The 24,924-nt window shown below is 35.6% G+C and overlaps 2 protein-coding genes across 16 annotated transcripts in view; both read right to left on the bottom strand.

Annotated features, from left to right (window-relative positions):
- SYNE1 (spectrin repeat containing nuclear envelope protein 1) overlaps positions 1–24,924 on the bottom strand; it is a 529,474-nt gene that overhangs the window by 367,561 nt on the left and 136,989 nt on the right. For 13 of the 15 annotated variants that reach the window (XM_017537464.2, XM_037742153.1, XM_037742143.1 and 10 more), the window contains 6 exons: positions 20,368–20,564; positions 17,873–17,982; positions 13,975–14,025; positions 10,491–10,598; positions 7,208–7,345; positions 5,474–5,638 (listed from right to left, as the gene is read on the bottom strand). In XM_017537464.2, the coding sequence (XP_017392953.1) occupies positions 5,474–5,638; positions 7,208–7,345; positions 10,491–10,598; positions 13,975–14,025; positions 17,873–17,982; positions 20,368–20,564 (769 nt within the window). The remainder of the gene's footprint in view (positions 1–5,473; positions 5,639–7,207; positions 7,346–10,490; positions 10,599–13,974; positions 14,026–17,872; positions 17,983–20,367; positions 20,565–24,924) is intronic. The other 2 variants (XM_017537495.2, XM_017537502.2) reach the window with 1 other exon arrangement.
- LOC108310607 (ferritin heavy chain-like) lies at positions 24,316–24,920 on the bottom strand (the record flags this gene model as incomplete). Its single annotated transcript, XM_037742265.1, has 1 exon — positions 24,316–24,920. A coding segment is annotated over one exon (450 nt), but the record flags the coding sequence as incomplete, so codon positions are not given.

Raw genomic sequence — 24,924 nt, 5'->3', positions numbered from 1 at the left:
TCTCCTGCCTCAGCCCCCTGGGTAACTGAGATTACAGGTGCCCGCCACCATGCCCTGCTAACTTTGTATTTTTAGTAGAGATGGGGTTTCTCCATGTTGGTGAGGCTGGTCTCGAACTCCCGATCTCAGGTGATCCACCCACCTCGGCCTCCCAAAGTGCTGGAATTACGGGCGTGAGCCACCGCCCCCAGCCAAATTTTTCTATTTTTTTATAGAGACAGGGTCTTGCTTTGTTGGCCAGGTTGGTCTCAAATTTCTGGCCTCGTGTGATCCTCTTGCCTTGGCTTCTCAACATGGTGGGATTACAAATATGAGCCACCATGCCCTACAGAAAGTCTTACAAAGGAAAAGGCATAACTATGTAAAATGTTTGTGACAGGTGAGGTAAGAAGACTGGGAACTGGCCGTTGGGTGAGGAATGAGGCAAAGCCTGGTACACTTGGTGTGAGAGCATGGCAAGAGAAAAGCTTGATTGGAATGGGTTTTAGAAAGAATAAAAGAATTTTGAAAGAAGAAAGAACATAGCCAATTCTCTCAAACAGCTTTGCTTTAAAAGGAAGGAGGAAAATTGGACAGTAGCTGGGATGGGAAATGGGGCTAAGAAAAAAACTTTTTAACATGAGTTAATAGCAGCATATTTGTATGTGGGTGAGAAGACTCCAACAGAGAAGGAAAGAGAAAATAATGTAGAAGGGAGGAAGGACAGGAATTACCTTTTGCAGAGAGGGTGGGATCTAATGTACACATGGAGATGTTGGCCTCGGCTCAGAGCACAGATGGCTCACCCATAGTAACAGAAGTGAAGAGAGCGTTTTTGGGCACAGATGCAAGTAGGTGGGTTGATGTGGCCGTGGGAGCTTGTGGAAATTCTTTTCTGATTGCTTCTATTTTCTCAAAGAAAAAGGAAGTAATGTCATCAGCTAAGAGTGAGGATGGGGAGGAGGTGTGGAAGGTCTGAAGAGACAAGATATGAAATAGTTGTCCCAGAAATGAGGAAGGAATGGAGTCGGGAAATGCCTTCTGATTGCCAGGCACCATGAAGGGCCCACTTGGGTTAGTCATCGCACCTGGGGGTGTGTTTTTCCTCCAGCCACAGTCAGCTACATGTGTGTGGGCATGAACTAGGCAAGACCTGGCTTTCAGCAGCATTGCGTTTTCACCAGGACGGTAAGATGAAGTGAAATGTTCACAAGGCAAGCAAGGATGTAGACAAGTGGGGCTTTTACACTGCATTTGAGCAGAGCACAAAGGGAAGTGGTGAAGAGAATAGGATGCAGGGAAAAGATGGTAGGATAACAGATTATAGGGCACAGAGGAGATGAAGATTTGTCTGACTGGAGAGGAAGGTACTTGACAAAGAGCTTGTGGAGGGGTCACATTTACTGGTGATGAGCATTTTAGGCTATGCCTGTGGTGTGAGTGGCTAGGGTTGAGTGTATGACAGGATCCTGGGGGAAGAGGAGGTCAAGAACCTGAGAGGTCAGGATATTGGGAGGATCATCTATAGGTTCCTGAAGTTACTAAGAATTATGTCATGCTTTGTCCTCCAGGAAATAAAATCTTCAAGAAAGAAGGGAAAGTGATCCAGGCAGGGTTGATAACTGCTAAGGATGAGTAGCAGGTGGCAGAGTCTGATGGCTACTTTCATGATTCTTTATGACTGAAAGCCTTACTTTGCCAAAGCAATACTAAGAACAATAAATTAGTCAGTATAATCACCCTACAAGTACAATATGCAATAGCTTTGTAGTCACATTTTAAGCTTAGTGTTGAAGACAACTGGGATCATCAGCTATGTGAGCTTGGGAAAGTCACTTAACCTCTCTCTACCTACAGTTACCTCATCAGCAAAAGAGGATAATAGTACCTGTCTCACATTTGTCATATTAAGTGTTTGGTAAAAATCAAATACTTAGGGCTGAAACCTGGTTAAGTCCTCCATAATAGTTAACTGTGGTTATTGTCATTTTTTTTCTAGGTAACTGAACATTAGGGTAACTGGGAAATAGAAAAGATAATACAGGTACACTTTGTTTTGCAGAATAAATATGTTCATATATATGTTCATGTATATATTATGTTCATATATATATTTATGAGTCCTAAATTGTGATTTTCCTAATTTATTGCATCTCCAAGTGAGCCCAATATACCAGCATAGAGATATTATATCAAATTGAGGGACTGAGTCGGTGCCATTGAGGAAACTTACAATTTTTAGTTGTTTTAATAAGTCAAACTTACCCAGGTGTGGTGGCTCACTGAGCCTCTAATCCCAGAACTTTGGGAGGCTGAGGAGGGCAGATCACTTAAGGTCAGGAGTTTGAGACTAGCCTGGCCAACATGGTGAAACCCTGTCTCTACTAAAAACACAAAAATTAGCTAGGCGTGGTGGAAGATGCCCATAATCCCAGCTACATAGGATGCTAAAGCAGGAGAATCACTTGAGCCTGGGAAGCAGAGGTTGCAGTGAGCTGAGATCATGCCATTACATTCCAGCCTGAGAGGGACAGACTGGGCCTCCGTTTCATTAAGAATAAGAATAATTCAAATTTTTCACCCTAAGGCTTAGCTTATAGGCTTCTAATATATATATTTTCAATGCATGAGAATTGATCTTAAAATTGACAATTTGTTTTATGAGCTACTTTAAGTACCCATGCCCAGGCATAGTAAAAGTTTTTCCTCAATAAAAAGATAATTCTGATATTCATGTGAACCTGGTCTGAGCCCCTACCTACCTCTGCTTTTTAACCTTTATCTCTTTATTATATTCCTTGTTTTTCTCTTTAGTCTGTTCCTTTCTGGGTTTTTGTTCGTTTGTTTGCCTCAGATAATCACTTTCTCCAACTCCTGCCCCTCTATCTCTCCCTGATCCATTTCATTCCTAGTTTTTATGCCTTGTTCACCATGACTTTGGCAGAGAGATTGTTCTAGCTGTATCCTTGGGGCTTGGCACAGGGTCTGTGTCTCTCTCTGTCTCTCAAGGGAGCTGGAAGGGCTCATGAAGGGCCTGAAATCATATAATCATTGAAATATACAGACAGCATGTGCATTGACCAACTTAGAACCCACTCCCTTGTAGGAGATGTTACTGCCTATAGTGTGCCTTGAATTAATATCTCTACAAAGTCTTGTAATTAGCTAGTAAACAGCCGTTGCATTGTCAGACATTTTCTCTCTGGTGGGACATTTAAGTCAAAGTTAAGGGTACTATATAAAGAACAATTGTGTAGATGTTTCTCAGACCTCTAGACTGGAGGCACCACAAATGCCTGGACCTTGTCTGTGCCCCTCACCTGTCGCCCTGGAGGTGAAAACCTGCATGTAGTCGGGATATTTGCTACCATGCCTATCTGCTGAATTAACACATTTAACTCACAATTGATATACATTCTACATTTTATTTAAAATTCCAAAGTGGCTTCTTATGTATCAAATATGTATATCAATTAAAATAGTTTTATATGTGGGTAACAGGTACACTAGAATCCTAATCCCCAACATTATGTAATATACTCATGTAACCAACATGCACATGTGCCCCCTGCATCTAAAATTAAAAAATAAATAAGTAAAAGCTGGTTATGGTAAAAAATAAAACAATTTAAATTATGTTTTAAACAAAAAAAATTATTGTATGTTGTTTATGCTTAATTGCTAATTTGCTAAAGATGTTATTTTTTGTGTAATGCTGTTTTCACAAATTTCCCCTATGTTTTCTTTTCTCTTTTTTTTGAGACAGAGTCTCTCATTGCCGCCCAGGCTGGAGTGCAGTGGTGCGATCTTGGCTCACTGCAACCTCCACCTCCCAGGTTCAAGTGATTCTCCTCTCAGCCTCCCAAGTAGCTGAGATTACAGGTGCCCACCACCACGCCCAGCTAATTTTTTGTATTTTTAGTAGAGATGGGGTTTCACCATGTTGGCCAGGCTGGTCTCAAACTCCTACCTCGTGATTCACCTGCCGTGGCCTCCCAAAGTGCTGGGATTACAGGCATGAATCACTACGTCCAGCCCCCTGTTTTTAACATACTGGGTGGTCTCAAATTTGACATGGCCCAGTTGTTTTTATGCTTTTGAGAAACCTTGACCCAATTCAATTCCAGAAAAATTCTTATGACTTGATCTTGTATGAGGCCTGAACTCTGGGTCCCTTATGGCATAGCTGCCCCCACTTTAGGGCACTAAGTCACAAAGAAGCAGGCCCAGCTTTTATATGTGAGGATCTGCACAGATGGAGAAGACCCCAAAGTCAAGCTTACATCTGAGAAGCCAGATGACAGGGAGTTCAGTGTGTGTGTTTGTCTGTGTTGGTGGCTGGAGGAGGAGAGGAGCTAAGAGATAATCAGCAACTTGAAAAGTGTCTGAAGGCATTGAGTATCGAAAAAAGCCAAGAGGAAATGGAGGCAGGAGCCTGAGTGACAGCCTCTGTAGACCATCAAACCTTGCTGTGGCCATCTAGTTTGATGAGTTTGTCTGAGGTTGAGTCTGTTGAGTTGAAATGGCCAAGATCGGTAATGACATCATATCTCTGCGTCTCTGTATCTCTAGCTCCAAAAGTAAAGCCCCAGAGAGGCATAAAAGAAAATCTGTCATAAATTTACTTTATGATCTTGTCTAGAATATGGAAGTCTATTAAATACGGGGTAATTTTTTTAAATGTCAATAATTTGGCAGAAAATATATGTGAGCTATACATTGCCCATGTGTAGTCAGAAGTAGAAATCTCTGTTTTTCACATATGCAGTAATACCCCACCATACTACAGCAAATGAAGTATACAAACTGACTTGCAGAAAATGCAAGATTGCGTTAATGTGATATTAACAAAAAATAGCATTTTTAGTTAGGCCTGTACTATCACAAAACACAAAGAGGAAGCATATTGGAAGTTATACCATATACAACGGACCATATATTAAGTTTAAAACGTCCCAAATTGCACATCCTGCACATGTACTCTGGAACTTAAAATAAAAGTTGATAAAACAAAATAAAAAGTCCCAAATGACTAAGAAACCATCAAAATCTAACCTCACCACTTCCTACAGCCTCCATTCCTTCTACCCCCACCCAGCAGGACATCAGAACCTTTTCCTGCCTTCCTTTAAGAATAGAGGCAGAAATGAGGTCTGGAGCCAATGGCCAGCCACATTATTATGTAAATGCATACCCTATGGGCTCATCTTTTGAAAAATAAAATATAACAACAGGAATAACAAAGATAGCTGCAGATGGAAAAAAATACCACACAGTTATGGGAAATATCTCAGGAAATCAACCTACTGGGGTCGTCATTAGCCAGTGTAAGAAAGCAATATTCAAATTAGAGAATTCTAAGAAGATGTGACAACTCTTGATCAAGTAGAATGAATATTTGGAGGGTCCCCACCAGGGCAGGTTGTAATTAGGCTACCTCTGAAGACCACGCTGGGGCTGTTATGCTGCAAAGTTTTCCAACCAGGATTTTTACCTTATGTTGCTCAAGTTTCCGTTGTATCGTGTTTGCTGTTTCCTCGTGGACCTGCTGAATGGTTATTTCCTCTCTCAGGGCCACCTCTGCTCTGTATAGCCAGGCACCTATGGTGCCCAGAGGTGCCGGAAGAGATTTATCAAGCTGTATATGCCAATCACAGAGCTGAAATTTAAAAAGCAGAAAAATAAAATATCTTTAATACAGATGATAATTTATAAAATTATCCCGAAAGAATAGTAAACATACATAAAGCTTTAAGTTAATGATTTCAGGCTAAGTTAACAAATATCAAATAAGCAAATGTCTGTGTTCTGAGTTTGATACTTTAGGGATGGGGAGGAAAATTATAATTACAGGCAAATTTTGAGGAAACTCAAAATACATCTTAAATATAGAAGAATATTATTAGAAGTGTAAGCAATTTTCCTCTTAGAGGGACAGCATAAAGCAGCACTAATTTTCAGTGTGGCTTTAGCTGAAGGGGAAGGATCAGGTTTGCTAACACGCGTGGAGGATGCAGTAGTTAGATACCTGGCAGATGTGGATTTTGGTCGTCGGAACGAGAATCCCATTAAAACCTCCCACATGATCAGAACAAGTCCAGAAAAATTAGGGTTATCTAAGCAGCTCTGGACATAGATGAGTTTAAAGGATTCTTTCTATAATTCTATGATTGTCTACCCTTCTCTTCATCTGTTCCATTTTACCCAATCCTCAGACACATTTCCTAGCTTACTGGAATACCAGGTGGGATGAGTTGAGGTGCTTAGGAACTAGCCTATTCTTTAATGGAGTCACTAGAAAAAAAATGACATTATCCAAAAAAATTAGGCTGGGTGCAGTGGCTCACTCCTGTAATCCCAGAAATTTTGGAAGCCAAGATGGGTGAGATGCTTGAGCCCAGGAGTTTAAGACCAGCCTGGGCAATATAGTGAGATCTCATATCTACCAAAAAAAAAAAAAAAAGAAGAAAATTAGCCAAGCATGGTGGTGCATGCCTGTGGTCCCAGGTACTTGGGAGGCTGAGGTAGGAGGATTGCTTGAGCCCAGGAGGTTGAAGCTGCAGTGAGCTGTGATTGTGCCTCTGTACTTTAGCCTGGGTGACAGAGCAAGACACTATCTCAAAAGCAAAATAAAATAAAAATAAAAGACATATGGTAAGTTCAAGACAAATATTCTTATTAGTAATAGAAGTTCCAGGTGTTTGAAATCTTGATCTTTAGGCATGAAGAATATGAATATGAAAGATACTAAGCAGTTTTTCTTCAGATTCATGAACAATCAGATAAAAAGAGATGCTTGAATTAAAGAATATAAAACTGCATGTCAATAAAGGAAGATCATTAAATGTTGATGAAACACGGTTTGGGAATACAAGAAGTTGTTGTGGCTCCATTCTGGAGAAGAGTCACCTCTTCTAAACAATCCAGAAGAAAGTTGTACGAAGTGTGAAGTGATCCAGATGGTCTCAAGATTTTAATCTATCATCTAGTCAATGGCTGATATCACAAACAGGGGAGGCAAGGCAAGAAAATAGCTATTAAACCAAACACTTCCACTAACTTACAGGAAAACTAGACAAGGAGGCAAAGATTCTCTCATAGTTAAGTCTTCCTAACCTAAGACAGAGGCAGTAGAACCTGCTGTCATATCACTGTGTAGAAATAGATGATGAAAAATATTCTTTACTAAATTTATTAAGCCCTAATACAATTAATTGTGGGAACTTACCCTGGAGGACACTCTATCCCAAGATTGTTTTACCAATGCTTGGTCAAGTGACAATTTTCCGTCTCTATGTAATGGCTGTATTAAATGTTCAATCTGTTTCCTTTTCATTTCATATTGAACTCTGAAGTGCTTAAATGACTAAAAGAGGAAAAACAGTAATAGTATGGCAACTAGTCAAAAAAAGCAAAAGCAAAAGAAAGCACATTTCCTAAATAACAATCTTTTCTATTTGGATAACACTCAATATATGTTGTTGATAATAATAATGGTAGTCATTATACTAACAGCGGCTGTCATTCATCATCCGTGACATAGTTAGACCCTGTGCTAAGTGCTTTCTGCACATTATCCTCTTTGGTTCTCTCCACCACCCTACAACATAGACATGCACTATTATTCTGAACCCCAGAAATGACTTATCAAGGACAAGCAGTAGAGGTAGGACTAAAGCTAGGATTTCTCATTTCTAGTAAAGTAATTTTTATACCAGTATATGTTTTTCAGAAAATCATAGTAAATAGGAGTATAAATCTTCACTAATGATCAAGATAATTGCTTTTTTTTCAAGTACCAAACAATTTACAAATAGAAATTGCATATATTGAAATAATGCAGAATTAAAGCTATCTAGATTTGTGTTTAAGTAAGCCTGCATAAAGAGGTTTACTTTAAAGGACCATGCTTACATGATAATCCTTTGCTTTAATTTCATGGTATTAAAATATTAAGTATGTCACAGTACAGTTGACATCAATTTATCCTGTGTAGACTTAACTATAAGCTTAATGCTGACATTAAAATAGTTTTAAAGTTTTATATTTTATATGAATTAAATTAACTCATCCTAAAATGTGACTCCAAATCTCAACATGAAATGAAAATATCATTAAAATGTGCAATTATCTTACAGAACAGGAGAAGGGCCCTTACAAAAGCTAGCAGATAACACATCTAAAAGAATTTCAAAATTATAAACAAACATGTAAATTCACATGAAGAACACGGGGGGGAGACAGTGAATTAGAATTTTATCTACAAGTTTATCTTCCATTTTCTCTAACTGAATGGAATTTTTAAAATACCAAAACATAGGCCGGGGCCAGTGGCTCACACCTGTAATCCCAGCACTTTCGGAGACGAAGGCAGGCAAATCATGAGGTCAAGAGATGGAGACCCCCCTGGCCAACATGGGGAAACCCCATCTCTACTAAAAATACAAAAATTACTACTAATTTCTCCAATTAATACACTAAATTTTGGTATGAGATAAAAATATTGATTTTAATGTATTATTTTGGTGGTCTAATGCATCTTACTTTTTCAATTAGTGACATATCATTAAGTACTGTATTTATTTTGCCTAAGGCATGAATCTCCTTTCACCTAACTCTTTCCTTGCTTCTCTGTGAGAAACTGGTGAGGGAGTGTAAAATACATGTACATCTTTTTAGAAATTAGTTTGTCAATGATGAAAAACACAGCAAACAGATCAAGGAAGATTCAAATTAACCTAAAAAAAGAATCAAACCTGCGAACTTCTATACAGTATAGAATGAATATTTATTAACATCACATTTAATCTTCCCACTGTGTTACCTATGGGGCATTCTCTGCACTTGTTTGAAATTTTCTAACCAAAAGGACATTTCCTGAAAAGAGTGTTTATATTTTATGCTTTTCTAAGCCTTTATTTCCGTCATGAAATAGCATCTGTATAACAGGTAGCTTTATAACTTGGAATTTATTTTTTGATAATTGTTGCCAAACCTAAACCTCATCAGTGGACTAAATAAGTATATTCACTCTGTTCTTGTAATTCTTTTCTCCATTTACTGACTTAATCATTTTTAACGGATCTCAGCCCAGAAAATTTTATTTTGGGGAAAAAAGCTCACACTGAATTTCAATGTAAAAAAGTACATGCATATTAACCACATATTTATTGCTTTGCTAAGTTCAACAAATATAATACTGATGGTATCATCCATTTAAATTAGGGCATATTTTATAGATATGATTGCATAAAATCACTAGTGCTATGGATATATCTTTTGGCTACCATGTTGAAGCTCTCACATCATTTTATCTTTTTCTGTAGCAGAAACGACTGAAATATTATGTAGTGCAGAATATATTATAGAATGTAATTCATGATATGCTATATTTAATTTTGCCACTATAATGGAGTGATGTTTTACATAGGGAAAAATGATAATGTTGAATCAAATAAATCAGTTTGTATTAATTTTTATTTTTTTCTTCAACTTTTATTTTAAGTTCTAGGGTACATGTAGAGGATGTACGAGTTTGTTCATAGGTAATTGTGTGCCATGATGGCTTGCTGCACAGACCAACCCATCACCTAGGTATTAAGCCCAGCATCCATTAGCTATTCTTCCTGATGCTATCCTTCCCCTACTCCCCTAAAGACCCCAGTGTGCGTTATTCTCCCTTATGTGTCCATGTGTTCTCATAATTCAGCTCCCACTTATGTTTGGTTCTCTGTTCCTGTGTTAGTTTGCTGAGGATAAGGGCTTCCAGTTCCATCTATGTCCCTGCAGAGGGCATGATCTTATTCCTTTTTATGGCTGCATAGTATTCCATGGTGTATATGTACCACTTTTTTTTTTCTCCAGTCTACAGTGATGGGCATTTGGGTTCATTCTGTGTCTTTGCTATTGAGATCACACTTTTTAAATGGGAATAACCTTTGTTTTGTGTCTTGGAAGTGAAAATCAGAAGCAGAGGTCCAATTAATGACATTGTAGTGAGATGGGAAAAACATTAACTCTGAGCTCAACTTGAATGCAGTGGTTTTGGACTAGGCAGGTCGCAGTAGAAACTGATCCCTTTAGAGACCCATTCCAATACTCATGTTGCAATCCTTTATTAAATTCAGTCTATTTTATACTAAGTTTCAAATTTGACTCAAGTCTTAGTTCTTGGTAGATTTTTGTGTTAGGTGACATCTATAAGATCATGAGTTCTATAAAAACAATGACTCCGCATTTGTTTTCTGAGTCATCGGTAAGACCGAGTTATGGAAAAGTGATGAAACCTCACTGTTCCATATATAACGTGGATACAACACAATTTAAGACTATCTATGTAAGATAGAAAGACAATTATTACATTATTTGAAAACTTAAGGTAATGAATTTTATATCTTTAAAGACTTTTCTCATTAATGTAATTTGAGGCATTAAGCAGAGATCAAATGACATATATGAAACTTAGTCAAAAATAGCTTTTCAAAAATTCGAAAAGCTTTTTCATACATTACCTGATATTTATCCTGTAAATTTGATTCCACTATCTGTGCTCTTGTCAAATCTCTCTCAAATTGTTCTATCCAAACCTTCATTTCCTTCAAGATTAGCCTGTCTTCTCTCTGGAAACGAGGAGACATTACAATTTTATTAGTATCTGTGCATTTATTTAATTGTCAATTGATACTTGACTGATCCTAGAAGAAACTTAATATTCAGTAAGTCCCATCTGCCTCTGAAAATTTTTTTTTCTCCTCACCCCCACCCCTTTAGGACAGTAAGAAGCAAAAGCTAACTCTAGAAAAATATCTTAGTTATATTATTGAATAATGAAATTAACCACCTCCATTTTTTTTTTTTTTTTTGCTAAGTAATGTTAATTCAATAAAGAAAATGTGCCCAGGAGGGAATTACACAAATGATAAGAGTAATAACTGGAGTAGAAACACAGTCCTGTAGGTTGCTTCCTAACCCAAGGCCATTGGTAAGCCAGAGGACAGTTCTAGATGGGATTCATTTTGACAGAATTTGAGGAGTTACAGTCAAAATACCATTGGGTAACCTGTCTATATTACACTTAAATGGATATTAGATATTATAAACTCCAAGTAGACAGAAAACACATTTATCTTGTTCAGTACAGTATTCCTAGAGCCTGGGAGCATAATACCTATTAGAGATTTTCCAAGTACTTTGATGAATAAATGCATTCAGGTCACCAATTGGGATTTTCATACTTATTTTCACAAATTGATAAGAAGGGCTATTCTATAATAGCATTGATTTAGTGAAAATATCCTAACTTTTCATCAAGATGTAGTGTCTCATAAGAATGTCAAGTATTCATAAACCTACTGAACATGATCTTTTCGACATTTACAAAACAGCTTTCAACTCCAGCATCTCACTTGCTGCTGAAAGTGCTGTGATACAGGTAAAATGACTGTCCCTCTTGGCAGGTGATGTTTCAGAGGGGAAAGAAAGCCATTTATGGAGGCAGGCCAAACTGGTTTCAAATTCTGGCTCTGCCATACATTAGCTCTGTGAACTTGGGGTGTCTGTGTGTGTGTGTGTGTTTCTTAATTTCTCTACTCTTGTACTAGAAGATGTACTAAAGGGTGTGTTGAATCATCACACACCCTTTCAATGGTTTTGGTGAAAATTGGAGGTAATCTACATAGCATGTCTAGTACAGAGGCTGACACATTCTCATGATCCATGCCTTCTCCCACTTTCTTGTCTTGCAAAAGCAGTCATCTCCTGCCTAAACGCTTGTCACATTTTCCCCTGGGATAATGCCTTTTTCAGAACTCAGCTCAGGCATAATATTCTCTAGGAAGCTTTTTCTAATCCAGAAGTCTGAGTGAGGGCACCTATCTCCTAACCCAGAGTTTCTGGTTGAATAGATGTGGAGTAGAGCCAAAAATCCATTTGTCTATGTTCCCAGGTGTTCTGGTGCTGCTGGTTAAGGAACCATATATTGAGAACACTTCTTCATGATCCTGTGACAACCTGAGCTCTAATATTCACCCAAATGCATTATATTGTATTTGTCCCCCTTAACTGTCTCTCGTTTTCTCAATTTTAAAGTCAATCTCTGTGTCCTTGGATTCAATCAACAGCAGATTAAAAATATTTGGAAAATAAACAATAAAAGTAACAATACAGCAGTAAAGAGAAGACAAACAAAATATAATACAGTGTAACAACTATTTAAATAGCATTTACATTGTGTTAGGTATTATATGTAAGCTAGAGATTAAAGTATATGGGAGGAGATGTGTAGGTCACAAGCAAATACTATGCTATTTTATATCAGGGACCTGAGCATCATGAAATTTTCTATCTTGGGGGGTCGTGGAAGCTACAACTTGTGAATATCTAGGGACAACTGTACAAACTCCTTATGTATCTTTTTAATCTCCATCATATAACACAGTGTCTGGCACTCAGAATCACTCAATATATAATTACAGAATAAGAGATAAATTAGAAACATAGTTAAAAGTAGAAAGAAATGGAACTGGAGCCCGAGACTGCAAAGCTTCAGTTCTCAGGATGCCTTTTCTGAATGAACAGGTGAATATAATTAAGGTACATGTTTTATTATTTGTTGATTTTCATGCCCAGCAAAGCACTGATAACACATTCTTATGAGCTCGGACGGAAAAATTGTTCTTGGTCTGTCTCCAAGAGACCAGACGTCAATGTGACTACCAGAAGGGACCCATCTAACAGTCAGCACAGGACTTCGTTGTGAACCTCTGAGGACAGGCTGCTCACGAACTTCTGCATTTAAAAAGCACTTGACTGCCCTGAAGAGGAGCTATTTGTTACCTAAAGTCATCTGAGAGAAAAGGGTTATGTTCTTAAAGTAACTTTATTAGAGTCTATTTAGTAAACAACTTTCTAATGGTTGGGAAGTGCCTAGCAGATTGCAATAAGGTGAGAAGGATGTAGCTATTTACATACTCAACATTATCCTAAGAGAAAAATGACGTACAAAACAATATTTATAGCCCATTAGTCTAGGGCTTTTCTTCAACTGATAACTTTCACACATATTCAGAAAACATGAAAACCTACTGCTTATAGAAAACTACCTAAATTCCCAGCAGCTAAACTGTCAGCATTCTCTCTACTTTCTTTTTTCACTTTATTTTTTTCTTTTTCTCTCTTTCACTCATACACACACACACAGACACACACACACACAGACACAAACAAGTCATGTTTATGTTTGTGTACCATGTTCACATATACATAAACTAATATTTTATGAGGCATGACATTTAAAAAAATTTAGTATTTGACATGAAATTAGTTACTTCTGATTTTTCTATTTAATTGTTATTATAAAGTCTATTGCATTGATAGATCCTTAACCCAAGGCCTAAATGGAACATAAAGAAAAATGGAAAAGCTGAAATATGGGACATGCATTAAATAACTTAGATATGGACAGGAATTCATAACTATTCTTTCTGCTAACATCTTTTGAGCACCTCCTAAATGTCATGAACTTTACTAAACTATGAGAACCAATACTGAGCAGAAGAAAGTGAGGAAACTCAGACCGACAAGCTAACCCAATACTTACCTTTTTCGTTGATTCCCTGCTCACATTTTAAGATACAAAACTAAATCTTTATTTTGTTTTTATTTTCTGTGTTACATTTAAAGACAACAAATGTAGTTATCATATATCCTTCTTTTTATTAGTGTTATGAAGCAGTATAAAAAAGAAATTAATTGAGAGATACCATTTTATAATTAAAGATTAATGGGCAAGTCCATGGGAGTGGCTTAGACTATCACTGACATTCGACAGCACATATGTATGTTATTGTTCTGTTAGAAAGGAAACGCAAATGCCGTGATTAAAGTATTAAAATAAATGTATACATAAAGACAAAAACATGCAACTGAATGACTAAAATGTTACAGAATGCAGGATATTTGAAAGACGTCATCAATGCAAGATTACTTAAATCTTACCTTAAAATTTTGTATAGAATTTGCAAAAGATGGGAAACCTGGAAGTATTTCCTAACAATATGAAAAGATAATATATAGAAACATAAAATAAATAGGGACAAAAATCATTCATGAAACAAGAAGAAAATCAATGGAGAGGCATCTGCCTTTAGAGAAATAGGCAATCATTTCAAGGGTATAATCACTTTAAGACATTTTAATAGCTTTTGAAAACAAAAATGTTCAACTCCAGTAAGACAACACAGTTTTCTAGAAAATGACATTTTTATTTTAAATTGAAATAGTCATATGTAGCAATATATTTTGTAAACATGTCTCAAAATAGCATCAAATATTTTAGAAGGTGAGCTATTTAAAGAGAAGGTATAATGGACTCATATTATTTTCCCTATAAATATACACAGCACACATATTTCTTTGTCCTCATAAGAATTAAGCCTGTGTTGTGTTTCACAGGGCAGTCAGGAATATTTGCTGCAGTGGAAGAATGGATGGGTGAAAAAATAAAGGAAAGTATAGAAGGTGAATGAGATAAGCCAATAGATCTATTTTATTCATTTATGGCTGAGTGCTAATTATTCAAGAAATATCTGAAGTGGAAAAGTTTATCAGCTTTATTGGATGAAGCAAAAAAAAAATCCACGGTGATGTCGATTTTCAGTAAGAAAATCATATTTAAAATGGTATCCATAGAATATTTAATTAAAATAAAATCACAAAGCGGATTCATAAATCAAATACACACAAAAATGAAAGCCTGATAGATATGTTCATGCCAAGAATATTTTTAAAAAATGAATTAAGAGAGTAAGAGCTGAGTGACAGATACTGAGTACTTTGAGGTGATGGTTCAAAACTAATAAGAATAGTTTACAAAGTATTAAAGGTTCACTAGACAGAATTAGGTGACCATTAACTGTGTTAAACAAATAAAAGCCCTACATCATAAAAAATGAAAAATTAAATTATTCAAAATATTCAAAACAAGCCAGGTACAGTGACTTACACCTGTAATCCCAACACTTTGGGAGGCCAAGTGGGTGGATCACGAGATCAGGAGATAGAGAACATTCTGGTCAACATGGTGAAAACCTGTCTCTATTAAAAATACAAAAATTAGCTGCACGTGTGGCACGTTCCTGTAATCTCAGCTACTTGGGAGGCTGAAGCAGGAGAATTGCTTGAACCAGGAAGTCAGAGGTTGTAGTGAGCCAAGATTGCGCCACTGCACTCCAGCTAGTGACAGAGCAAGACTTCGTAAAAAAAAACAAAAAAACCCAAAATATTCAAAATAGCAGTTTTAGATGTTATGCACTATATGCACTACATTACAAATGCCAGTAAAAAAAGGGCAAAGCTTCCAATACATTTTTATCAAAAATAAGTTTTGAGATAAGCCAGAAGAAACCATATGCATCCTCTTTTTAAGAAAGGGATAGAGGGAATTTTTTTAATGACCAGAATTTATTTTCTACATGATTAAAGTAACCTCTTAAAATAGGAAAGCCTTTTTAGTAAAGTATATTAAAAAGCTTATATCAATAGAGTGTGTGTTTAAAATCCCTAAGGATTTTCACATTAAACTCCTGCTCATGAGCATTAAGTAAAGCATCTCCTTTTGTTTTTTTAGATGCTTCCAGCCACAAAGTTTTACTAATCTGGAGAGATGAGTAATGTCAGAGACTTTAAAACAGTAAAACCTCAAACACCGAATTAGATATAAATCCATCTGGGTAATATAAGGACTTCACATATAAAAACCAGATGGAAGTTTTGATGGATTTTCTTGGTGCTATATGAAGTAAGTCCAATGTGTTTTCTTATAGATTTTGTTATTCACACAGCAATATTGTCAAAACCCAGTAAGCTCCAGATAACTCCAAAATATTTGCATCAATGTATGCCAGCATTTGCACATGGAGTCTTTGCTTTAGCCATTTGTGGTGGTTTTTAGAAACAATTACTTTACTAGTAGTAACTATAGATAAGTCACTCTGGTGACCAATGTTTGTGCCCTAATCCTGGCAAAGAGCAAAAGAGGTTTACTGAACTTACTGTTTTTAAAAAGCTAACATACTTCTATCAAATGCCAGATTAATTTCATCTAAGAAACCTAGGAAACAGCAGTTACCTCGTTTTGCTTATTCTTTTATGAAGTCACTGATTTCTAACTATTGGAGTGATGTCTACTTGTAAGCTTTTGGTTATGCTCTTTGGCCTTTTTCTTCTTTAGATATGTTTCTAAGTCTATTTAGAAAGCATATTTTACAGTTTTTGGTTTTTCTTATTACTCTTCATTGTCATCTCAAACTGCTCTGAAAACTCCAGTTGAGACCTGAACAATGAAGACAGAAAGACAGTTTTTCACACATCTTGAAAATTCCATTTCTTATTTTTCTGGATGTCTTTTGCCTTAAAATAATTTTTTTTTTCAGGAGCAAATGAGAAAGGAAGAGGAGGAGCACCTTCTAGTTAATTTAAAATTCAGCAGTGAGTCTACTTCTTTATGTAATTAAAAATAGAATATAATACTACTTTAAAAATATTAGAAGAATGGTCATATCTATTGTTAAAAAACGGGAAAACAGGCAGTCTGATATCTTAGCTGGAGTGTGAAATGAGAAGAACTTTCTACAAGGCAATCTGAAAAACATTTTTAAAAGCATTAAAATTTTGTATGCCCTTTAGCCTAGGCATTTCATTCCTAAAGAAGAATCTTAGACATGCGTGATGGCTGATACCTATGATCCCAGCACTTTGGAAGACAGAGGCGGGCAGATCACTTGAAGTCAGGAGTTTGAGACCAACCTGGTCAACATGTGAAACCCAGTCTCTGCTAGAAATAGAAGAAGTTAGCTGGGCATGGTGGTGTGCACCTGAAATCCCAGCTACTCGACAGGCTAAGGCAGAAGAGGTATTTGAACCTGGGAGGCAGAGGTTGCAGTGAGCCAAGACTGTGCTACTGCACTCCAGCCTGGGCAAAAGAGCAAAGTTCTATCTCAATAAAAGAGAATCTTAGAACAATGTTTTACTACAAGATTGTTCATAAAAGCATTGCTTATAACAACACAAATTGTAAATTAAAACAGTCAAGATTGGGTAATAAATTGATGTACATATATATGATGAACTGCAGAATTCTTTATAATGTTCCTGGAAGAAGAAAATAATATAATAAAATAGTATGGATACTATGATTCTGTTTTTGTTAAAATATTATATGTATCTGCTATATACATATGCAAATGTTGGGAATCAACACAAACATATTAATTTATTTTCTAAAATAGGTTCTCTCTAGAAGGTGAAATATAGAAAATTTTTCCTTTTTCTTTTTTTCCTGATTTCAAAAATTTATTATAATTAACATATGTAATTTGAGCAGCACGAAAAATGTTAATGTTATTTAAATTATTTAAAGGCTGGAAAAATCTAACCACAGTGAATAATTAGAACTTTTGCAAATTGTGCCTTACTTCCATATGTTTGCTGTCAATAGATATCATAAAACTCAAGTCAAAATTAGATCTTATCAGATCAACCAGAGCAAAGGGATTCAAAATCTAGATATGCAAATGCTATGATGGAAATACAATTACTTCAATTCTCAGATCACTAAGATAGAGTTCCTAACACTGCTATCTTTCTTCAATTTTAGTTTATCAGTATCACATATCTAACATTTATTATTAGCAATGCTTTCTCTAACATATCCAACATACAAGCCAGAAAAAAACCTTTTCCTCTAATCATTGCCCCATTTGGTGATATTGTTTTTAAATCAGTTGCTCTCATATTAAAATGCATTCAAATTCAATTTTTTGAGAACAGTATACTCAAAAAGCTGAGTCACTGTCACTGTGTATACTAGCAATACTTGAAGAAAGCAAATACGTACATCATCCTCTTGCCCATCAGTGCCTGCATTGTGGATGTCGGGATAATGTTTCAGAAACTGGGCGACATAGGTCATAATAGACTTTTCATCTGGTTTATCCACATCAACATCTGAAAAAACAAAAAAGAAATGTGAATAAATTAATTAGCATTCATTGGATTTTAATAACACAAGCTTTGGTATCTAGCTATCATACCAAAAACACTAAATGGAGAGAGAAAACAGAAGTACTATTCAGAATTTTGGAGGGGTACGAGGGAAACCAAATTTAGTCTGGATATTACATGATGGAAATTATATTACTCAGAAAGATGACACATTTTAACAAACAGCATTTAAAAAATAGCATATATGTTATTTAAATAATCTCAACATTCATTCCTCAAAAATTTGAGACACTGCATGGTTACTCAAACATTCTGTCTAGTTAATAGAACACAAATAAAATCTAAGTTTTAGAACTGGCATAAATGGGTAGTACAGAAATGCTTACAAGTATGACAGTGAATGATAGCTCATATACTATATATGGCCAAATAGAAACAAGCCTCCTCTCTGCCCCCAAAAATTTCACTTTAGAAGAACATGAGATGCCTTATATTCAATTTCCCAGGCAGCTTCATCTTTGTGGAGCATTCTTTCCAAATTACAGTGCTTTGAGCAATCAAGCACTCTTTGAGGGAAACTGTCTGAGAAGATCTCAATCACTGTAATTTTGAAGCTTATAGATATTTATCTGATACAAATGGCAAAAGTCAGGCAAATAAATTTATACAGATTTAGTAATTATATATGGAGGTAAGAATGCATAAGTAAAAAATATAATGTAAACAAATCCTTTAAATGTCAATTTTAAAGGCAATAAAAATTATATTTGGCAGAGCAATTTATAGAGCAAAAAGCAAATCAAATTGTTATGATAAAGTATAAAACTAATCTTATCTTTTGTAAATGTTCTTTTTAATTAGAGGTAAAATTTCTAGAAACTTGCAACGTAGGGTTTAACAGTGCTGCAACTCACACCATTTAAAAGGAAGCAAAGATAATGTATTCCAAAATTTGTTAAATGACTCAAAGGTGATGAGTCAAACCATTGTGCAAAACTTTTTTTCAGGAAATATGAAAGTGGAAAGGAAAGCAACATTTAACACATAATTTAACATAGTATATCCTGTTAACTATATATGTAAAACACAAAATAATTAGTATAATAGCTATTGGTCTATTTAATCTGTATCCCTAAAAGCTTATACATCCAACTTGGCTAAATAACTTTCTGAAGGGGAAGTTCTTATTAAGAAATTAGAGGACTGTCTTATGTCTAGGATAGCCTTGTATTTAGGCAATGTCAGTTTCTGATCATCAAAGAAAATATTGAGATCTTGGGATCTAGTGGATATGAAAGAATCATTTATATTCTCCTTTCATTCCACTCTAGGAATAATATCAGCTCTGTTACATCCCCTGTGTTTTTCCCTTGATTTATTTTTGTACAGAAAGGAGGCAGAAAGCCCTTTGATATCCTAGTGAAAATGGTGGGTGGGGACAGGGTGGGACTAAAAACAGAATCCTAAAATGGCAAGGAATCTCCATGGGGCCCTTCATCTCAGAGGAAACCTAACTGGGTCTCTATAACTTACTCCTGGAAACACAAGTCTATCCTCTTTGTTTCAGAGCTAGGAAAGTTCAGTCTGAAATTCCACTGTTAAAAATAATTTTCTGTGGATCTCATGAAGATAGAGAGTAGATTGGTGGTTGCCAGAGGCCAGGAAGGGTAGGGAAGAGAGGGGAAAAATAATTTGCTTTTGCTGTGTATTTAAATTTTTGCATTGATTAATAGAAATGTCCATAATTGCCGAACCAAATAAGAAATTATCCATGACATTTGGAAACTTCACCTTGGTACTTTTGTTTCAACATAGCTAACAATTTACTGTTTATAAAAGTTTATCAAAGGTATCTAAATTGTCTTTTGAAGGCTTGAAAGAGTTAACTCCACTTCCAAAATGTCTTAGCATTCACAGCCTTACCAAAAAATGTGCCAAATGATTGAAATGACAAATATTAGTTAAACATTTGTGCAATTTGCTGATTGACACCAAATCACTGCATGGTTAACAACATTTGTAAGTATGAATAATCTATGTCTTCCAGACCTCTGAGATTGTATAGAGTAATTATGTTATCCTGTCACCTACCTCCATACCCACACTTCTAAAACTTTCATTCCACCCTTAAGTATATTAAGTCCAGTTCATCTGACCGATACACGAATGCCAAAGTGCTGTTTGGAGCAATGGAATCATATTTTACCCCAAACATGGTGGCAGATATTTATCCAGAAGAAAACTGATGCAGGAAAATACCATTTCTTCCCACTTTTCTCCAGCTTTCTGGCCTCCAATAGAATCTTGGAAGTCATGTGTATTTCTGGGTTTGCGACGTACAAACCCTCTGTGTTTATGTATACAACAGTCAATAAATATTCCGCCTACCTTCAGGATCTAGCAGTCTTGGGATCCCCAGCTCTGTTTCCGCAATAGTGAAAGCATCTTCCAGATTTTCTCGGTTGGATCTTCCTTTCACTTTCTCCAAGTCCACCAGTTCAGGTCGAATGGCATGAATAACTGAATGAAAGGCAACCCCACTTCTCCAACTCTTCCCAAAATCCTTTACTTCTATTCCAGTCTGCCTTTGTGTTACAAAAAATAAAAAATATGATGTCACATTCTGAATAGATAAAAGCACCTTTTTCAAGGTCTCATGCAAAATTCAATGCTTTTCACCAACAATTTGCAGTTGTATCAGTTGATTGTGTTTGAGACAAATTAAGGAAAACAAACTTTTTCAATGAATTGTACAACAAGATAAGATGTAGAAATTCCCTTACTATGTTTAGAGATTTCTATGTTGGATTTTTCAATAATTAAGGCAGTTAATTTAAAGCAGTTTTTAACATTTATTTTATAAAGAAAAATTAATTTAGAGGAAAATGTCTGAAAAAATTTTTGAGAAAACAAATTATAAAGATGCCAAAAGTAACAGTAATTAACCACTGTATATTTTCTGAAGAAATATCTAACACGTATCTAATGGGAAGTAGCACTGTGTGGTACACAGGTTATAAGAGACTAAGATAATGTGGCTGAATACTTTCAAATGTAATATAATAGACAAAGGCAAATATTGCAATTATATCTCTTAAAGTGTTCACAAGGGACCCTGTATTCCACCTAAATGCAAACAATAATTCCAATTACTCCATCAATAAAATTATTTTTAAAGTCCTTTTTTGTAATTGCCTTGAGGGCAATTCCCTGGTGGTAAATCTTTTTTCTTTGGTGGTGGATTTGATTAACTCAAAGCCAGTTATTAAGAAACTGATTCAAGTTGGCAGTCATATTTTGCCGTTGCAAAGCAGAAGTGAGGCAAGCTCATAATGAATGTTTTCTTTTCTACATGCAACTTATCAATTATTAAGGCAGTTCCGGAAACAGTCGTAAAGATCGTTTTGAGAATCAGCTGCCCGCCTTGATTAAGTGGAGGGCCTGCAAATATGATCACTGAATTGGGGAACATTCAATGGATAAAGCCATCTTGCAGTGTCTTTTTAAAAAGCTAAATAGAATCTCAAATTTTTCATGAAAAAAATACAACCTGACTGGTATGCCGATTAATACAAGTAATTTGTAAGTGTCTATTGTCATTATTACCATTGAGACAGAGTCTCGCTCTCTCTGTTGCCTAGGCTTGAATGCAGTGGCACAATCTCAGCTCACTGCAACCTCCACCTCCCAGGCTCAAGAAATTTTTGTGCCTCAGCCTCCTGAGTAGCTGGGATTTTAGGTTGTGCCACCACACATGGCTAATTTTGTATTTTTAGTAGAGATGGGTTTCACTAAGTTGGCCAGGCTGGTTTCAAATTCCTGGCCTCAAGTGATCCACTGGACTCAGCCTTCCAAAGTTCTGGGATTATAGGGGTGAGCCACAATGTCTGGTCTATCCTTAAATGTTACCACAGAGAACTTATCATTCACTTTAAAACATGTTTTACTAATGTATACTTTTTGCATAAGACGAATTATGCATCATTGAAGCTGATCATTGGTTTCATCAGTAAATATCCTAAAAACAATTTTATGAGACTCTAGTAATTATAAAGTAATCTTGAGTCTTCTCTTAGTTATTTTCAAGCTTATGTCTCTGGCAGTACGGATATAACTGTTTTCAGCAGACAGCTGACATCCATGCAGGTTGAACAGTATGTCCTTTTCATCTATTCATTTGTAATCTATCTCTGGTTTCATTTTATTTTTCTTTGCCCACATTTCCTCATTTAAAAATGTTTTTTTATCTTAGTAAGCCACCTCAAATTAGTTAACAAAATTAAGTGGAGTGTAAATAATTAGCTAATATTCACCACGTAATTAGCTATTTTCTAATTTTCTTGAACTTGTTTATTGTTTTAGACATTTTCAAAGAGAAATATACACTATGTTTTTCTAAATATATTTACAAGTAATTAAATAGGTACTGTACTGAAATTAAAAATGTTTCAGTATGTTTTCTTTCTTCTATATTTACTGAAAAAATTTATGTTGATATGCACATACACACACACACACACACAGTTTCCTACTATAACAGTTAAAGTAGTAGGTAGCATTCCTTTAAAGTTTTAGTTTTAGTTCAAGCCTCTTATTTGAGAATTTTAGATAAAAACCCAAAGAAAACTTAGACACACCATTTAAAGAAGTGATAAAGGATGTCCATTGTATAAGCATGTCTGACCTCTTATATGTACTTACTTCAAGTTACTCTAAATAACTATGGATACACATACATTCATTTATTTTGTTACCTTACTAATTTTTGTCCAATAACATAATTGTTTTTCTTATACATGTGGCAATAGGTATGCAAATGTAAGATATGGTACAACTTAATGCCTTTATTTCTGAGAATATGTATTGATAGTGAATGAAATTCATTTTAAAAATTAGAGGGCTTAACTATCTTATGTTACTGAAACCATTTTTAAATTTATTTCTCAAATATTTGTAAACTTTGTATGAAAACAGGGGATATATCCTGATAACTAGTCTAGTGTTCACTGGATATTTTATCATTTCCCACCATCTTCAATCTTACGAGTGCGATGAACTTCCAGACTAGAGTCCCACAGATAATAGATAATAGATAGATAATAGATAATGGCTTTAGGAATAACATCACTCCTATCTGGAAATTGATATATATTCTAAAGTCTTTTACACATGTTTCATCATAAGTTGCTTGAAAAGTACATGCTGGGATAGTATAAAAAAAAGTTTTAGAAAAAATTGTCAACAGTCTTGTAGCATAATGGAAATATATGTTTGTTACAGAATTTTTATGGCAAAGAAAAGTCATCTCCCCAAACCTCTACAATTTATGCAGCTATAAAAGAAAAGGATCTTATTGATTGTTAATGGGTGGGGAACCCTCAGGTTCAGGACTCTGGACATTTGCCCAGATAAGAAAAGTAACACTTCCACTGATGTTACCAATATACAAGCTGTAGCAATGACTTGGAGCTGTCACCAGACTCTTGCACATCTTTGAAACCTAACATAGCATGCATGAAACTAAATTAAATGCTGGATAACTCCAACAGCATTAAATTTGAAGCTACAGTTTTATTAAAATGAAATCATTTTGTTTTTGGTTAATTTAATGCTGTTTGAAGCAATGGACCATGGAATATCACCTTGACATTATTACAAAGTTTAATTGCAATAGCATCATGACACATCAGCATATAGTCACCAGTCTTCTCCCTACCCAGTTAGGTTGGAATAGAGATTAGCAATGCCATTGTCGATGCAATTAAACAGTGTACCAGCAATGTGGAAAGGGTTTTTTATTTCATTTCTATGACAAATTCTAAAGAGCCACAAAGCTTTTTTTTCAGAAATATATTTGACTACAACTTGAATCATGAAAACACACCTCAAATTAGAAAAACCAGCAACACACTTTAAAAGCTAAACAAAACAACATAAATTAGTAACACTAATTACTTCTTTTTTGTTTCTCTCTCTTTTTTTTTATTTTTGCACTTCAAACACCTTAAAAATAGCACTCCCTATGTTTAGCACCTCAATATTTTATAATAAGTACTTGTTTACAACTGTTTTCCAGAAATGGAGAATCAAATTCAGACTAGATTTAAGCATGCAATACAAGATAAAAAGTGAGTAACTTTACATATTGTTTAAGAAAATCAAAAAAAGCATACTCTCTACATGAAGGGACTTATCCCTGACCACATCAGACCACAAAATACTTGTATAATCAACTGAAAACTCCCTTGAAATAGCTATGAGAAAATACTTTTCAAGAGCATTCATTTTCTTTTCTTTTCTCTCTCTTTTTTTTATTTTTTATTTTTTATTTTTTTTGGTACCAAATTTCTTTATTTGAAGGAACGGTACAAAGAACTTAAGTGGATGTTTTGGTACAACTTATAGAAAAGGTAAAGGAAACCCCAATATGCATGCACTGCCTTGGTGACCAGGGAAGTTATCCTGTGGCTATGGGGAAATTAGCCTAAGGCTTAACTTTCATTTTCACTGTCTCCCAGGGTGTGCTTGTCAAAGAGATATTCTGCCAAGCCAGACTGGGGTGCACCCATCTTGCGCAAGTTGGTCACGTGGTCATCCAATTCTTTGATGGATTTCACCTGCTCATTCAGGTAATATGTCTCAATGAAGTCAGACAAATGGGGGTCATTTTTGTCAGTGGCCAGTTTGTGCAGTTCCAGTAATGACTGATTCACATTTTTTTCCAAATGTAATGCACACTCCATCGCATTCAGCCCGCTCTCCCAGTCATCATGGTCTGGTTTCTTGATATTCTGAAGGAAGATGCGGCCACCTCGTTGGTTCTGCAGCTTCATCAGTTTCTCGGCATGTTCCCTCTCCTCATGAGATTGGTGAAGAAAGTGCTTGGCAAAGTTCTTCAAAGCCACATCATCGCGGTCAAAGTAGTAAGACATGGACAGGTAAACA

This window comes from Cebus imitator, unplaced genomic scaffold, assembly GCF_001604975.1.
Source record: "Cebus imitator isolate Cc_AM_T3 unplaced genomic scaffold, Cebus_imitator-1.0 Scaffold6, whole genome shotgun sequence".
In the NCBI taxonomy this organism is placed as follows: Eukaryota; Metazoa; Chordata; class Mammalia; order Primates; family Cebidae; genus Cebus; species Cebus imitator.
This window is presented reverse-complemented; position numbering and strand designations above follow the sequence as displayed.